This window comes from Aotus nancymaae, unplaced genomic scaffold (assembly GCF_030222135.1).
Source record: "Aotus nancymaae isolate 86718 unplaced genomic scaffold, 86718_ANA_hifiasm-v0.15.2.pri h1tg000019l, whole genome shotgun sequence".
Taxonomy (NCBI): Eukaryota; Metazoa; Chordata; class Mammalia; order Primates; family Aotidae; genus Aotus; species Aotus nancymaae.
Window position 1 is genome coordinate 49,689,420 of NW_026988431.1, and position 17,746 is coordinate 49,707,165.

Here is a 17,746-nt window from a genome sequence, read left to right on the forward strand (position 1 = left end):
GATCTGACTTACATTTGGAAGGGTTCTCCAACTGGATGAGACATTGTGTATGAAGTGCCTGGCAAATAGAAAGAGCCCAATAAATATTAGCTTTTCAAAATTGTTAGGTTTTTTTATTTTCTGTACTTGCAGTGGATGGAACCCAGAAATAGCAGTGAAATCTGTTTGCTTCCAACCTGGGAAGCCTCTTTGTAACTATTTTGTTCCCATTTTTGAGGGGACAGAGTTGTACTGTGTTCTGCTGTGCAGGATGAAAATAAAGTTGGGGCTAACTGTAATTTTGCCATGCTCCCTTTGTACAGTTTTAAACTCACTTTAACATTAGCAATCTTGGGTAGACTTCCTACATTTTTTATCAGAATTGCAGGCAACATACCCCTTCTTCTACATGCTTTTCATGGAGCGAGGAGGAAAGAAAGGAAGGAGCATAAAACTACTTTTCGAAATGTATAAGAATGACAGCTCCCTGCTGGATACATATTTTATGTAAATTCACAACAGTAACAAAAGCACAGACACTGGATCTTCAAAATCCAACACAAAGTTCTGCAGACCATGTAGAAAGCCCTAGGTTAGTGTCTTTAGAGAGTCTCTATTCCAAAAACTAGAGAGCAACTAGAGAGCATTTCCTTTCCCAGGGGTCACTGACATACGGTGGAGGGGGGGTGCGGAGGGGGAATAAAGGATCATAAAAATAAGTTAAAAGCAAGTTAATTTGGCTATTACTGGATAATTTATTAAAGTCACGGTAAAAAGTGAAAATTAGCTCAATTAAAAATTAACAGGATAACCCAAAACTTTATTCGATATGCCCAATGATGGGATTATTTTAAATTGTACTTCAGTTCTAGTATGGACAATAATGGGGCAGGAAGAAGGATTAGGTAGGGCAAGTGAGAAACCTGAAAAAAGACCAAGACAAAACACCAACACAGGGCACAGGATTCGTGGCTTTTTTTTTTTTAACCTATTTTGTAATATCCTGTCACAATACGTCCTTTGCACTATCTTCTTTCAGGAATAACACCTTTTAAAAAATGTTATTCTTCATAATTTAACTCTTATCCCTTGAATTTATTACTGGGGTATACTGCTTTCCAACTTTCTTTTTCTTTGTTTTCTTTTTTTAAGAGACAGGGTCTGGCTCTGTCACCTAGGCTGGAGTGCAGTGGCCAGATCATAGCTCACTGTAGCCTCAAATTCCTGGGCTCAAGTGATCCTCTAGTCTAGGCCTTTCTAAGACTACAGGTGTGTGTCACCACAGCAGACTTATTTTTTTTATAGCGACAGAGTCTCACTATATTGCCCAGGCTGGTCTCAAACTCCTGGCTTCAAGGATCCTCCTGCCTCGGCCTCCCAAAGCTCTGGGATTATAGGCATGAACCACTATGCCCAGCCCAACTTTCTATGATAATGAAAATATTCTACATCTATGCTATATCATACAGTACCTACATGACTACTGAGCACTTAAAATCAATATAGCAATGGAATTTTTAAACTTCATTTTAATGAAATTAGTTACATGAGGCCACCTTACTGGACAGTGCAGGTCTAAGGGAAATTTACAATGGAAAGGAAATTGGTCTCAAAGACAGTATGTAGACAAATAAACACAGATGAAATTAAACCACAGAGTGAACTTAAGCTTTTGAGCTGGATTTTCTCCCATCCTTTAAGTGTTGCCTTTCCTTGTCATATACACAAAGTACTCAATAAATAGTATTACTGCTGATAGTAATACTACTAGCAAAAGTAGGCTCAGAACAGAGTGATCGTGCATTAGTTGTGCAAATTCCTGTCTCAGATAGGTACCGGTTTTGGTATCCTATATCCAAACTTCCATTATTACAAAATGAGAGCAGTCCTACCTTCACTGTCCCTCAGATAAATATGATGAGGGTGAATAGCTCTGAAAGTTCTTTCCGCTTCTCATAAACATTTTGTAGCTGAACACTTGGTTGACTGTCCTCTAGGCCCCTTAATCCTTTTCTCCCTTCAGTCATTGCTTATTTTTTTTCCCAGATAAGTAATCCTCTTTGAGGGAGTGGAAACAGAAAATCAAGGGTAGGCATTGGGGCAAAAATATCAGTCAGGTCAAGTTTAAAGATACGCCTATCTCCTAGACTTTTTAGTGCCAAGGAACAAGGCACTAAAGTGTTCAATACTTCATGGTGTCATTAATAGCTATCAACAAGCAGTTTAACTGGTGTACCAGTACTGCTCTGGATCATTTAATCACTTCTCTAGGTTCAATTAATTTTCTTTGTATTTACTTGATCTTATTTTATCAATACTAAACCAGTCTCTTTGCCTGCTAGAGAGCCATTAGTATTTTCTTTGGTGAAAGAGCTGTACTTGGACCTAATATAATCCTCAGAAAGGCAAGGTCTGAACTTCGAATGAGTCACTTGCTAATTATACCAATGGCTGCTCCTGCCTTGATCTGTCACAGTGTCACCCTATCTCAGTATGCTGCTCTGCTTGTCGCGTAGGTCAATAAATACTTGTTTTATGAATGAATGTATGAATAAAGGGAAGTTAGTCACATGTAAGGGTGAGCAGCCTGCGATAAATAAAGTGTAGACTAGGAGGTCTCAAAATACTTTTTGAACCAAGCCCTGAATCTTCACTACTTTGGACTAAAATGGAAATGTCACCAACGCCTTCCCAATTAATTTGCCCTCGCTGCAACGACTGAGACCAGAACTTCCCATGACCTCTACAGGCACCTCTACAGGCATCTCTTTTTCCTCTGCTCAAGAACAGTAACTGCTCACTGCTGTGTCGGCCACACAGGCCCAGAGCCGGGGGTGACAGGTAGGGCTGTAGGCCCCCGACTCCTGGCAGTGCCTCTCTCCATCCCCCCAACCCCCGCCAGGCTGGGACGGCTCCCTCCACCTCAGCAGCCGCTATCAAGCCCCCTCGCCCGCCTCATCCCTCGATCCCCTTCGCTCCCTCTCACAACACTCCGCGTAAGATTAGCCCAGCCTTCCTAGCCCCGTCACCATTTTTCCCACTTCCGCCCGGTGCGTGAGGCCCTGGGCGGTGCAGGGAAGCGCTGACGACTGGCGTGGGCCGTGACGTCACCGCGCCCTGACGTCAAGCCTACGGGTGGCACGGTCGTCCGGGAGATCGGGAAAGCTGTTTCACACCCGTTGTAGTCAAAGTCGAGGTGAGAGACGATGGTTTTCCTCAGCCAGTGATGACCCAGTCTGCCGAAATGCAGTTCCGGAGTGGAGGCGTGCTCGCACCCGGGGAGCGGGCCAGAAAGCTGAGCCGCGGCGCCCCAGCGAGGGTGCGAGGCCTCGGGCCTGGACTCCGCCGCCACGCTCCTCTGCGGCCCCTTCGTGGTCTCTGCCAGCCCGCGGGGCCAAGGCGCGGCCCCCCTTCCTCCCAGTCCCGGAGAGCGCGCGGCTCTGCCTCCTATTACCCCGCACTCTCCTCCTCACGGCAGCTCCAGGGGGAACGGGGTTAGAAAGGGACAAGTTTGAAGGCCGTTACAGCAGTTTTTTCTGGCCTTGCAGTTGGTTTCTGTGTGGAAGATCTCGCCGCTTCAGGGAAGTCTTAGGATGTGAACTCCCGTCTTCTGCCCCTGACCTGCTCGTTGTGGGTGATTCACCCCAAGGGAATGGTTCTTTACGTAAGACTTGAAAGCTGAACGTCAGTTAATGGCCTAACGTGACATTAGTGTGAGAAAGGGAATTGGAAATGAACAAGGACGTGTCTGCATTTTAAAAAATGTCTTTTCGGTGATCTTGTTAGCAGGTTCACAAACACGCACGTAGCCGCAGCCACATCACTGCACTTCTTACCTAAGGGCAGTCCACACACATGCAATGAGAAAGAATTAAAGGGACTTGTTTGATAACACACTCAAAACTAAGACTAAATTTAAAAATCACGAATTTTCCCTGTTGCCTTCTTTTTCTTGAGAAACAGTGTTTGTGAATGCTTCCTCTATTTAATATGTATGCAAATCTTTTTAAAGACCTAGGAATGCTTTTCTTGAGAGTCTGGAAGCCATTTCTTTTAAAATGTAAACATCAAAGAAGATAGGGCCCCAATCTCCTTGTCACTTTGGAAGTTTAACCTAGGTGCATTATTCCTAATTGTAAACACCTGCTTTGTTATAGAGCTATGCATTAGGAGGAAAGCCGTTAGCTAACACAGGTGGTTACTCCCAATTACCAAGTGAATTAAAGAGGAAATATAAAAGAATGTATAGAACACTATATTAAGCCCTCTTATATGAGGACTAGTTACCAATTTTTCTTGAGAATGTATGTGTAATGGATTGAGTCTCCTTGACTGTATAAAGAAAAGTGAGATTTCCTTCTTTGTAACCTCATTAGCAGATTAGCTCTGATGTTCATCAAAGTCTAGTTGAATGCCTCATTACTAATAAACTTGTCTTTCTGCATTGTGGAGCATTTTCTGGGTTGGCAGGATATTTTGTTTTTAATTTTCCCCCAATAATCAGAACCTGCCAGTTCCTCACCTACTTATGGTGAGGCCATCAAGTTGGAATAGATTCACACACAATGAAGACACTAAATAAAAACTATTCTACTGGTGCTTTGTTTATATTGTCATTTAGATCTGTGCTCTCAGATAATTTTATGAGTGAAACTTTAAAAGGATGTTTACCTGGTAATTTTTTTGGAAAATTCTACTCCCAATAGAGTTGAAGTTACTATTTTATTTTACTGATGGCAATTCCTCTATTAAATGATGGAAATGAGAATAATGAGCCTTCTGGGCTCTTGCCACATGATTATGATGATCTGCTAAACATAAGATTACTTTTGAGCCTATGTTGACATGGTTAATGATACCTCCATTGCAGACCTCAGTTAACTTTACCACACATGTCATATTATGTTTTATGTGGGGAGACATAAAGCTCATTAGTTTTTAGTTTTAAACAGCAACTCACTGAAATGAGTCTTGGTGCTAACACAGGGGACGAGGAACCTTCTCTTCTACCAGTGGTTGCACCATTTTCAAAAGTAATGCCACTATAGGACTTTTTGTCAACTACAGTTTTCCTGCTGCCTTGCTATATGACCGAGGTTGCTCTCTCTGATAAAGTACTTGGCTTCTCCAGTCTCTGTTGTCAAAATCTTGCCCTGACTAAATGCAAAAAACCTCAGGAAGCCTTCAATAACTCCCAACTCCCATCTGAAACATAAGATATTTTTCTTTCTTGATCGTCATAATCATGTGGCAAGAGACTGCTTTTGTCCATAACTCTTGGTCCTCAAACCTTCTTCCATGCTATGGAATTGTGCGTGTATTGTCTGACTCTGCTGCCACTGCCTTCCCCCTTCCCCTGACTCCTTAGATATGTATAAACAGCCTTCACTCATGAAACTAGACTGTTTCCTTATTTGGGAAGGATTAAAAAAAAAAGGAACCCAAAATGCTCCTCCATTTATCCTCTGTGGCTTTATGAAAGTAGTGACTGACTTTTACATTGAATGATTTTTATTAGAAAAATAAAATCTGTTAAAAGTAAAACGTCTGCATAGAATTAAGTAAATGTCCATCTTAGATAAAACTGGCACTTGGCTTCTTCTGTTTTGATCACTTTTCTGTTCAGTGCCTGCATATCATATTTAATCTAGTAACTCTAAATGTTCTTTTTCTGTATTTCATTATTTAATCCAGCATTCATGCCACAATTGCTTTTTTCATCTGCTGAACTAAAATACTATGTTTTATACTTTTTCTAGTGGCATTTCATAAAAAAATTGCTTTAAAAAATATCCTGAAATAAACATGTATTTAAAATTTTAGTTATTATGTATTTGAAAAATAGTAGTAAATCACAACAAAAATTACTATTAAACTATAAAGTTCTGACAAAAGAGAAAAGATTTCTAACTTAGCAGTCTCTATAGTTCTCTCCTGTTTTATTGGCCCAATAACTAATGGCGAAAACCCTAATTGTACCTTCTAACATTGAGCTGATGAAATAAGCATCTGTTGAAACAGTTATCACCATTCATCCCTAAATACTCCTAAGAATTTATAAAGCATCTGAATTTGAATGTTCTCTACATTATTTCTGTTCTGACTGTTGCCATCAATGTTCTTAGATTTTTTTTTTCTTCAAAGGTCTCTCACTATATTTGAGGAAATTATGGATCGTCACACTCCCATGCATGCTTTGCCTGAAGAAATCCAAAAGGTATGATATATTATGTTGCTACAGCCTAACAGTAGGAGCATTTAGCAGTTAGATAATTCTAAAACCTAGAGGAGTGAATTCATTAATTTTAGTCATAGGATCTGAATGAATTGGTAGAATGGGAGAGGTAATAATTATAATCATAGTGAGCAGAATTGTAGAATTCAATTCTGTACAAAGAATTTTGCTGATATGGAAGAAGACATATATCTAATGCCAGTACAATATTTGACCAGGTGGTTGTGAAGCCCTAGTGAAAAGAAGGGCCATGTGTAAGTTTTTATGGTGCTAGATTTCTAAGCCTCTATTATAGTTTCACCTACATTACACACGTCAGAAGTGTTCATGTGTGTAAGTTTTTAGGGTGCTGAATTTCTAAGCCTCTATTACAATTTCACCTACATTAATTCTCAGTACTTACTCTGTGCCAAGCACTGTTTTAAACCCTTTTTTATGCAGTTGACCATTGAACAACATGGGATTAAATTGTGTGGGTCCACTTATATGTGGGTTTTAAAAATAAATATATTGGAAAATGTTTTGAAGATTTGCAGTGGTTTGAAAAAACTCAGATGAACTAAGTAGCCTGGAAATGTTGAAAAAATTAAGAAAAAGGCATGTCACGAATGCATAAAATGTATATAGATACTAGTCTATTTTATCATTTATTACCATAAAATATACATAAATCTATTACATAAAGCTAAAATTTATCAAAACTTATGCACACAGAAACTTAACAGTCTACATGGTGCTATTTGCAGTCAAGATATGTAAATAAACATAATGATGCAGTATTAAATTGTAACTGCATAAAATTATAGTATATACTAATGTAATAATTTTGTAGCCACCTCCTGTTGTTTTTGCAGTGAGCTCAAGTGTTGTGATTATCTTTTTAAAACACTATATGACAATCATAGCCATGTGAGCAGTTCCTCCCTTCAGGAAAAAGTGATCTTGAAGTCCTCATATATTTTTTATCATGTTTAGTGCAATGTCATAAGCCTTGAAATTGCACTAAACCAGAGGACACATTTAGCATGACACTACTGATGCTGGAAGTACTTTCAAGAAGCGGAGAAAAGTCATGACATTACAAATAAAAAGTTGAATTGCTTGCTATGTGTATATATGTGTGTGTTTTTGTGTGTGTGTGTGTGTATACACACACACACACATATATACGTATATATATACGTATATATACACACATACATATATATACATATACACACATATATACATATATATACACACATGTATACTTATATATACACACATATATACGTATATATACACATATATATAGAGGGAGAGAGAGAGGAAATTGTGATGTTGTAGCTACAGATATGCCAACAGGTGCAAAAATCTTGTACTTTTGACAAAATCTCTTACAATGAAAATATAGCTTTTATGTGAGTACAGAATTGCTATGAGAAAGACATACCTATAGACTCTAATATGATTCAAGGAAAAGCAAAATCATTTCACAGAGTGAGCAGAGAGTGATGAAAAGTCTGGGATGTTAGTGTTTGGAGGCCATGTGGAGACTGGAAATGGAGTAGGAAATCTAGGATACAGCCAGGTGTTGGAGGATCTTGGATGCTGTTCGAAGGAGTTTGGATTTTAAGCCGCAGAGAGAGAAAAAAAAAAGTAAAATCATTATATGGAAACTTAAAAAAAGAAAAGATGAAAGATCTAAAGCTGGATAGTTTAATGCCAGCAAAGGATAGTTTGATAATTTTTGAAAGAGGCTTGGCTTAAAAATGAAGTCAAGATAACAGAAGAAGCATCTTTTGCTGACCAAGAGGCAGCAGACAAGAGGCAGCAGACAAGTTGTCATTGGAGAATAAAGGGAATTTTGGTTTCTTTTTTATTTTTATTTTTTGTTTGTTTTTTGCAATAAAGAAAGTTTAATTGATATGAGGCCACTATGGCATGTAACAGATGGAATTGTTACTGAAATAAATCTCTGACAATTTGCAGAGTAGGAATTTTCAAGGATAGTTTGGCAGACAGGGGGCTAGGGTATGGGAGCTGCTGATTGATTGGGGATGGAGTAATAGGGGTGTAGAAAATGGTCCCCATGTGAAACAGAGTCCAGGTGGGACATCAGTCATCAGAAATGAGAAAGCCTGAAAAAAAGCCTCAAAAGGCCAATTGTAGGTTCTACAATAGTGATGTTAATTACCTGAGTAATTAGGGAAACTGCAGTCCACTGGAATAATGGCTCATAGTCATTTACACCTACATCTTAGGAGAATTCAGACCCCTCTCATCCTCCTAACCTGTTAGCTTTTATTAGTTTTACAAAAACGGTTTAGTTTAAAGGTTATTATTTAAAGTTCTCCCAAAGTTAGATTGGCCCACACCCGGGAATGGTATATTAGTTTGTTCTCATGCTGCTAATAAAGACATACCTGAGACTGGGTAATTTATAAAGGAAAGAGGTTTAATTGACTCACAGTTCCACATGGCTGGGGAGGCCTCATAATCATGGCAGAAGAGCAAGGAACATCTTACATGAAAGCTTGTGCAGGAGAATTCCCCTTTATAAAACCATCAGATTTCATGAGACTTATTCACTATCATGAGAACAGCATGATAAAGTGTATGTAGATACTAGTCTGTTTTATCATTTACCATGATTCACTTACCTCCCACTGGGTCCCGCCCATGATGTGGGAATTGTGGGAACTACAACTCAAGATGAGATTTGAGTGGGGGCATAGCCAAACCATATCAAATGACCAAGGGCAGTTTGGAGGTTAAAGGCAAGATTGAGTTGGTTAGGTCAGAATTTTCTCACTGTTACAGTTTTTGCAAAGGCAGTTTTAGTCACCCTCCTTTGGGTTTCATCATACCTTATTCTTAATCAGTGGGCTATGGAGATGGAAAAAGGCTGACAGCCACTCTAACTTCTTCCTGCTCATAGGGGCAGAGTTGGGCTGGGAGTTGCCCTCAGGATAAGAAGAGTGAAACTGTCTTGTAATTGTTGATACATATTCATATATACCAGATTGAGGTTCCAAGATCTGCATAACAAAACATTGGTGCTCTTATCCACAGATTTCATATAGCACTGAAGTGAACAGGTGGATGATAAGACAAATAATGAACCCCAACATAAGGAGAGAAAGTCTTCACTTCAGGAATCCCTGTAGAACTGACCTGAAGCCTTAAGGGATGCAGGTGAATGACCCTAAGAATCAATCAATCAGATATGGGGTCATTAGCAGAGACACAAACACAGTGGACAAGGCTGGAATCTAATAACAGTTGTAATATAATTTTTCCTGAAACAATTTTTCTTTCTCTAGTTCCCCATTTCTACCAAACACAAATCATAGTAGGACCAATTTATTTGCAGAATAAGTTCCAGTCCCATTATATTTGGCCTGATTATTTGCATAAAATACAGCAAGAATAGTTATTTGCCACATAGGTTTCTTTTAAAAAAAAATTGGCTTTGCTGGAATTTATTTCATAAGGAATCCCAGATTAGACCTTTTAAAAGTCTCTAGCCCAGCCAGGGATTCATCTGTGCCTGCAGCCACCTGTATGAACTGGGTGAATTTCTCTCTTCTTGAGAACTCACTATAACTTGTGGTTCCTTGTCTGTTAGAAAGTGACACACTTTACTTACTACAGGTTAAGAGCCCTAGAAAGGACAAAGTATGAGACCAGTATTTCCAAGGGACCATTATCAGCTCTATAAGTGAACCTCAGTTACTCAAAGCAGCCTGAAACCATGCCATTTCCAGTCACATAATCAGTGTCTCTAGTTGTATCCTGTTGCAAAAAAAAAAACAAACAAAAAACCAGATTTTTTTTTAAACATTATTGCCATAAGCTAAGAATACTTAACAATTAGTTTCAAAATTCTGGAGAAATCAAGTAGATAGAAATATGCTCCAAAGTTTGCTAATTAGAAATATGCTTCACTCAATTGTTAAAAGCTATAAACAGCTCAAAAGAAAAGAAGTTATTTTTTTGACCCTGAAAAACAAAAAGGATCAGAAACATTTAAAGTAAATAGTCATGGAAAGATTATTTCATTATTCTCTTAGTTCAGTTCATACAGTTAATTTTTGTTCTGTTTGATATTCATGAACACATCAGCTCTTCCTGAGAGTCCTAGAAGTGTTTCTTTATATATTAATGGCACAATCTTTAAAGATATTAGAAATCTGCATTCAAGAGCACCTGCCAGAGTCCCATAACTGATTATAAAATCACCTTTTGAAATAAATTGAAGTAAAAATAATTGTGAATGACAAGAGGCTTAGACCAGCTATGATTTAAGACTCAATTAACAAGGAAATTGGGTTATTTTTGTAGCATACAATTTAATATAACAATTATTAGTACTGATAACATACACTAAATAATATTGGAATTACAGGAATCTTGCACAATTCTGGAATACATACCAACAACACATTCATATAAATAAAAGCCAAAGAAAGCCAAATACCAATTCATACTTGACAGTGCTCACTCTGTGATTTCAACGTGCCAAATAAGCCAGATGTCTCGTTTAGACTTCAGGGGACCTAATATTGAAATAGTTAATGAAGTCTAAAGGACTGAATTTAGAACTTGAGATTTTGATTTTGAAAGGTTTGTCAAATATCAAAGGTTTAGAACACTTACTGAGGCCTTAGTACCACCTCTGTTTCTCCTAAGGAATGCCAGGTTGTCAGAAATTACATTAGGTTCTCTCATGTAGACATTGAGGATGGCAAAAAGAAGTAAATGGAGAAACAATTCAGCCAACCAAGAAGAAAAAAAATCATTTTTCTCAAAAAACAAGATCCAAGAAGAGAAAAAGCATAAAATATATGTATAGTGTGGATTATCAACTTTTAATTAAGCTAACTTTTAACCATAGAGCTTTGTTAAATCCTTTTAAATCTTTATTACTACACTCTGACAAACAGCCTCTAGCTTTGAAGCTTTTTTCCCCTCAATGTCTTCTCCTAAGTGAAGCCAGTAAGTCTGTAACTAAGCTTGTGACTTATCCATGGATGCATGTGGTATCTCCAAAGAGATGGCAAGCATTTTTACAGTATCTAGAATAGCCTCTGAGGTAGCTCAGAGAAAAGAAAATTCAAGACAGGAAATCAGAAGCTGTCCATGGAGAAGAAAAGAATAAAAAAATGGCAAAAGTACCACAAATATACAACCAGAAAGGACTCATTCTCAAAGCCAGCTATTGAACCCAGACTGCTGCTGTAAAAGGGTAAAACCTTAGCTACTGAGCTATAGCATAGGGCAGCTGCCACTGCTTTTCCCAGAAGGAATCTGGGACAGTCATTTTCAAGCTTGCAAAGGATTGTAACTGTTCAAGAGAATTTCCTAAAGCTAGTTATGACATTATTCATCCTTTCTAAAAACTTTTTTTTTTAATTGTGGAGAATAAAAGATTTCTAAAATTGCTTTAAAAAAATGGTATACTCAGTTTCAATAGTGGCATAATCTGAGTCTTTTAAAAGCCCAGATGTTAATGTTCCAGGATTTTGTCATATAAGCAAGAGATACTCTTAGAGAATAGAGGAGACATTTCCATGGTCCCCAAGAATTCAGAATGGAGAACTCAGAAATGGGCTTAAGATAAAACATGACAAAAGCCCAGTAGAAATGGGATCTTTAAAGACAAAACTCACCAAAAGGCTTGACACATTTGGGATGAAGAATGTGCTGACTTATCTCAGATACCCGGTCCTCTGAGACTGGCTGCCTGACATGAACCCCAAAATTCCTGCCTTTTGGATAGTGGAGACTGAGAGTGTCCCTCTACATGGTCATAAAGTCAAGTTCCCAAAGACAAAACAAGATGAGAGGGAAACCTCATCCAGTTTTTGTTTCAGGGACCCGCAGCAAACTTTGTAACTGACCAGCCTACAGGGCCAGCTTGAGCAGTGGACTTATAGGGATCCTAGGCCCTTATTCTGTCCTATGGTGCCCCTCTCCATGACAGAAGACACATAAAGATAAAAACTGAGAGGAAAGGAGTCAAACAATATGAATATTCATAGCACAAAGTACACCAGATTTGCTATAACCTCAGACTATCACACAAATCCTTTTTCCCATTAATCACACCTTGCAAAGGAGACAGTGATTTTTACCATTGACTCAAAACAGTTTGCGCAGAGGGAGGCCAGCAAATTCTTATCCTTTTGCTGGTATGCCAGTTTTCCAGGTTCATGGAATCATAGTCAAAAGCCTGTCAGTTTTGCAAGATGTAGTCACGCTACATGCGGGAACTAAAATGACATTTTTTATTCCAGGCAGAGGAAAATACACATGACAAAACACAGACACCAGTTACCCCACTTAGCATCCAAGTATTGACCTGGCAAGGCTTAAACTTGCCTCTGTTGGCCCGTGTTGTCTTTGATCTACTCAAAGTGGGATGGGATGGTTTCCAACCTGGAGTTTCAATGGGTGATCTCTGAGCAACGTGGAAGAGCGGATAGTCACCCTGAGTTAGGCCTGTTGAACTTTCTTCATGGCTCACAGAATGTGACCAACTAGACAAACTAGTAGAGCCTCCTGGACTTTCATCAGCAATTTATTTAGGGAATTCTCTCCTTATATACAAATACACACAATGAGATAAAGACAAACAAAAAGGACTTCCAAACCAAGATTCCTAACCAGAAATTTCCAGGAGTAATTCTTCCAGACCTACCTCTTATTCTCTAACCGAGGAGAACTCTCTTCAAACCCAGATTCTTCCTACTATTTTGAGAGAGCCAGCTAATACCTGCAAAGGAGCCAAACCGACACCGTTGAAGGAGCAGAACCAAGAACTCCAATGGAGCCAAACCAATTGGGAGAAGGAATAAGGTGTTGGCTGTGTTTAGAGTACTCACGAGACCGGTTTAAAGATGTCTTTCTAGGAAGGATGTCTTTCTCCACTGCAATTAGGCCCAAGTACTCTGAGTCAACAGCACCTCACTGGCTAAGGACAGCACCAGACATGGCCTTCAGTTCCAGAGAAATAAGCACCTGCCAGAGCTCACCTCCAGTTCCAGCATACTGGTGGGGCTGACAAACTGCAGGCAGGCACCCACAAAGCCATATACCAGACCCCTCAAATTTATAATAGCTCAATGGGTTCTTCCTGGCTGCCAGACAGATGAAATCAAGCCTCTGAGACTATGGCATTGCAGTAGAGAAAGAGTTTAATGGAAACAAGGATGGCCATGCCACACAGAAGATGGAGTTATTACTCAAATCAATCTCCTAAACAGGTTTTGAATGCAAACAAAAGTGCCCTATTCTGGAAAAAAATGACACAAAATATATTGTTGAGGAAGAGAAGTGAGCACCAGGATTTAAAGAAGGAAGAGATAGGCTAACTCTATTGTTTTGTGCGAATGTAGTCAGGTTTATGATCAGGACTGCCCTTATCTATAAAACTGCTAATCTCCAGCCTTGATGGGAAAAGATAAACATCAGCCATCAGTCTTTTGATTGTTCAACACAAAGGCTTGGACAAGGAGAATGCTTTTTCTCGATTGATTCCATCAATGCTTTGTCCCTGAAGTCAGGAAGAACCTTGACATTACTCCATGGAAAGGGCTGTCAATGCTATGGAAGAGAACCCTGGTGGAATATCGTGAAAGTCTTGAAAGATCACACCATTGAAGATACTGTCATTGTTAGAGAAAAAGCCATGAAAGTCACCAAGCCTAAAACAAGAGATTCCTTCTAGAGAAAACTGTCCAGATGTTGTGCATGATTTCATAGGATTTACAATGGAGCCAATCAAGGAAATTATGAAAGAGATTGTGGATGTGGCAAAAAGGTCGGAGGTGAAGAGTTTCAAGATACAAATCTTGGAGAAATTCAGGAGCTAATAGACACCACACAAGAGGAGTTAGCAGAGGACAACATGGAGATGATTTTTTTCTGAATCAGTACAGGCAATGAGAAAGAAGACATAGTAGAAGCAGTGCCAGAAAACAAATTGACACTAGATAATATGGCAGAAAGGTTTCAATTATTCAAGACTGCTTCTGACTTCTTTTATAACATGAATCTTTCTGTGATATGGGCACTGACACTAAAGCAAACATTAGAGTAGGATTGGCACCATATGAAAACATTTTTAGAGAAATGAAAAAGCAAAAGAGTTTGACAGAAATTATGACATATTTCCTCAAAGTTACTCCAAATGTGCCAGTCTTTTCTGCCTCGCCATCTACTTTCACTTTCTCCATTTCTGTCACGCCTGAAACAGCAACACCAACCCCTCCTCTTCCTCTTCCTCCTTAGCCTCCTCAGTGTGAAGATGAGGATGAAGACATTTATGATGATCCATTTCCATTTAATGAAGAGTAAATGTATTTTCTCTTATGATGATTTTCTTAATGATATTTTCTTTTCTCTAGCTTACTTTATAAAATATGCATTAATTGAATGTTTATATTGTCAGCAAGGCTTCCTGTCAACAGTAGGTGATTAGTAGTTACGTTTTTGGGGAATCAGAAGTTGTACATGGATTTTCAAGTATGTGGAGGGGAGGTTGGCACCCCTACTATCCATATTGTTCAAGGGTCAGCTATATATTAACTCATTTCATCTGATTGACAGTCAGTTCTTTAGTTTTTATGCTATTCTCTTTCCTTTTAGTTCACAAATTTACTCAGGACAAAGTATTTCTCCCATATTTAGCTTGGCAATCCATACATTGTTAATAGTATAATTTTTAAAATCTCTGTTTGAAAAAGATTGACTTAAATTGTTAGTTATAACCTTAAACCTTAAGTATCATTAATCTTTCAGGTTTTTCAGTAAATTTATAGTTAATTATTAATTAACAACCAGTCTGTTACATTTTGATTAAAATTTACAGTCTACTCTTGGATATGCTTTTGTCTATTGTGCATGTTCTTTTGGGCTGCCTGTTAACATTAATCATGCCATCGATTTAACTTGACACTTACTGTTGCTGCCTTCCCTTCAGATTGATGTAAACTGTAACCTAGCAGGAACTAGAAGAGAAGTCCACTTACCTTAAAAGATATATATATTTTTTTTTTGAGACAGAGTCTCACTCTGTCACCCAGGCTGGAGTGCAGTGGTGTGATCTTGGCTCACTGCAATATCTGCCTCCCAGGTCAAGTGATTCCCCTGCCTCAGCCTCCCACGTAGCTGGAACTACAGGCAAGCACCGCCATGCCCAGCTGATTTTTTGTATTTAGTAGAGACAGGATTTCTCCATGTTGGCCGGGATGGTCTCCATCTCCTGACCTCATGATCCATCTGCCTCGGCCTCCCAAAGTGCTGGGATTATAGGCGTGAGCCTCTGTGCCTGGCCAAAAAATCTTTTAAGTCATTATATTCAATTATCTTCACCTTTTAAGTTAGGTGTAAAATAGTAAGCACAGAGAGGGCTCAGCTATGCTGTGCTCACTTGAAAAATGGTGCTTGTATATGTTTGACAACATGAAATATCCTTCCTCTTGCCCTGAACTAAGTTCCTTTCTTATACTGGCCTAGGTGTGGTAGAAATTAAAAGAAACAAAGCAAAACAAACAAAATCTACAAGAAACAATAGCTGCACTTCAGACCGTCATCACCTCTCAGGCAGAGGATATATAATGGCATGAAAAAAAAAATAGCTCTACAAGGCAGTTTATTGATTTAGTGCCATATAAGATAGTATCTGCTATAAGAATGAATAAAGTAGAAAGAGGAATCCCTGCATGGTGGGATGGCCAAAGCAGGAGCTTGATGCTGGAGGTGAAATTGGAGTTTGCTCTTGAAGGCCTAGTATTTCCATAGGCAGTGGGTAATGCATCCTAGGCCAAATGAACAGAAGCTTTCGGGTGAGAAAAGCTGGCCAAGTTAGAGAATGTTTAACAACTTCAGTGTTTTGAAAACATAAAATATGTATTTATTTTGATAATGTTTTTATGAGAGTTATAGAGTGTTTTCTCTCATGTTGGAGATACTTTACAAGTAAATTCTTTAAAAAATCCTAAAACCAAGCATTTCATAAATCTATAGTTAGAGTCTAAAGCAAGAATGGCAGGCAGCCATCCAGGCAGTGCAGACAATTTGGGACACCAGGAGAGGCTCAGCTGCCGAAGGTCCTGGACGAGTGTGCTAGTTGTAGACTTGGTCCTGCCCAATGTTTAGAATGTAAAGTGCAGTTTTGTACTTTTTCAGACCTAAGTTATATACATTTATACAAGTATTTATTATGCCTATTATGTGCCAGTCCCTGTTTTGGGTGCTGGGACAAAATATGTATATGCATCCCAAAGCCTATGGAAGCACAGTATTTTAGAATAAATATTTGTGTTATATAACTTCTTACCTATATCTAGATTGTCTGTAATTTAACTTAATTTCCTAGTGATTGGGCAGTGTATCTATTTAACCAGCTTGCATGTAATATTCTATAGAGAATAATATTAGACAGAAAAATCAGGGGTCCCCAAACTTTTGGCCATTGACTGGTACCAGTCCGTAGCCTGTTAGGTACTGGGCTGCACAGCAGGAGGTAAGTGGCAAGCCAGCCAGCATTACCCCTGAGCTCTGCCTTCTGTCAGATCAGCAGCAGCATTAGATTCTCATAGGAGCAAGAACTGTACATGTGAGGTTCTAGGTTGTGTGCTCCTTATGAGAATCTAACTAATGCCTGATGATCTGAGGTGGAACATTCATCTCCAAATCATCCTCATCTCCCCAGTCCATGGAAAAACTGTCTTCCATGAAACCGATCTCTGGTGCCAAAAAGGTTGGGGACTGCTGATTAGATATATAGCTTATAGTGGTAACAGGAGTCGTTTAGATTAGAACCATCTCATTTTTTTTTTTTTTTTTTTGAGACGGAGTTTCGCTCTTGTTACCCAGGCTGGAGTGCAATGGCGCGATCTCGGCTCACCGCAACCTCCGCCTCCTGGGTTCAGGCAATTCTCCTGCCTCAGCCTCCTGAGTATCTGGGATTACAGGCACGCCCAACTAATTTTTTGTATTTTTAGTAGAGACGGGGTTTCACCGTGTTGACCAGGATGGTCTCGATCTCTTGACCTCGTGATCCACCCACCTTGGCCTCCCAAAGTGCTGGGATTACAGGCGTAAGCCACCGTGCCTGGCCAGAACCATCTCATTTTAAGATGAAGGAAACAAAGGCTTTTTTCATAATGGCTTGGAAATAGCTCTATTTCTTTATTAAAGTAGAAAAGGACTTGAGATGGGTAGATCAGTGTGCAGTGACAGGTCTTTCAAAGGCTTTTTCTTCATTTCTTGTTCTGTTAACTTTTTATGTTACTTTTTATGCTGGCTTCTCTTTCTAGAGAAGTCCCTGCTGTTTCCTTTTTTTTTTTTTTTTTCCTGTGTATAGGCAAGGAAGATCAGTGTAGAAATGAGGGAAGAGAAGGTGAGAGCCTTTTCTATTTTTTTCTTTTTGTGTTTTTGCTATGTGATATGGAAATACATGGTTGGTAAATTAGAATGTGAAAATGACTATGCTACACTGTATTATCAATACCAAAATGAGTAGTAGAAGAAAAAGGAGAG

The 17,746-nt window shown here is 38.9% G+C and overlaps 1 protein-coding gene and 1 long non-coding RNA gene across 3 annotated transcripts in view; one reads left to right on the forward strand and one right to left on the reverse strand.

The window, feature by feature from the left end:
• The window catches only part of LOC105713580 (uncharacterized), a 116,233-nt gene extending 113,353 nt beyond the window's left edge, over window positions 1–2,880 (reverse strand). The window contains exons 1-2 of one of the 2 annotated variants that reach the window (XR_001106587.3): window positions 1,872–2,879; window positions 13–58 (exon numbers count right to left, since the gene is read on the reverse strand). This is a non-coding gene — a long non-coding RNA (uncharacterized LOC105713580). Of the gene's footprint in view, window positions 1–12; window positions 59–1,871 lie in introns of both variants that reach the window. The other variant, XR_001106588.2, reaches the window with a different exon arrangement.
• A 212-nt stretch (window positions 2,881–3,092) lies between these two features.
• LEKR1 (leucine, glutamate and lysine rich 1) overlaps window positions 3,093–17,746 on the forward strand; it is a 207,411-nt gene continuing 192,757 nt past the window's right edge. Inside the window, exons 1-2 of the mRNA XM_012447335.2 lie at window positions 3,093–3,175; window positions 6,124–6,196. Coding sequence (XP_012302758.2) covers window positions 6,149–6,196 — 48 coding nt within the window. The 5' untranslated portion in view covers window positions 3,093–3,175; window positions 6,124–6,148. The remainder of the gene's footprint in view (window positions 3,176–6,123; window positions 6,197–17,746) is intronic.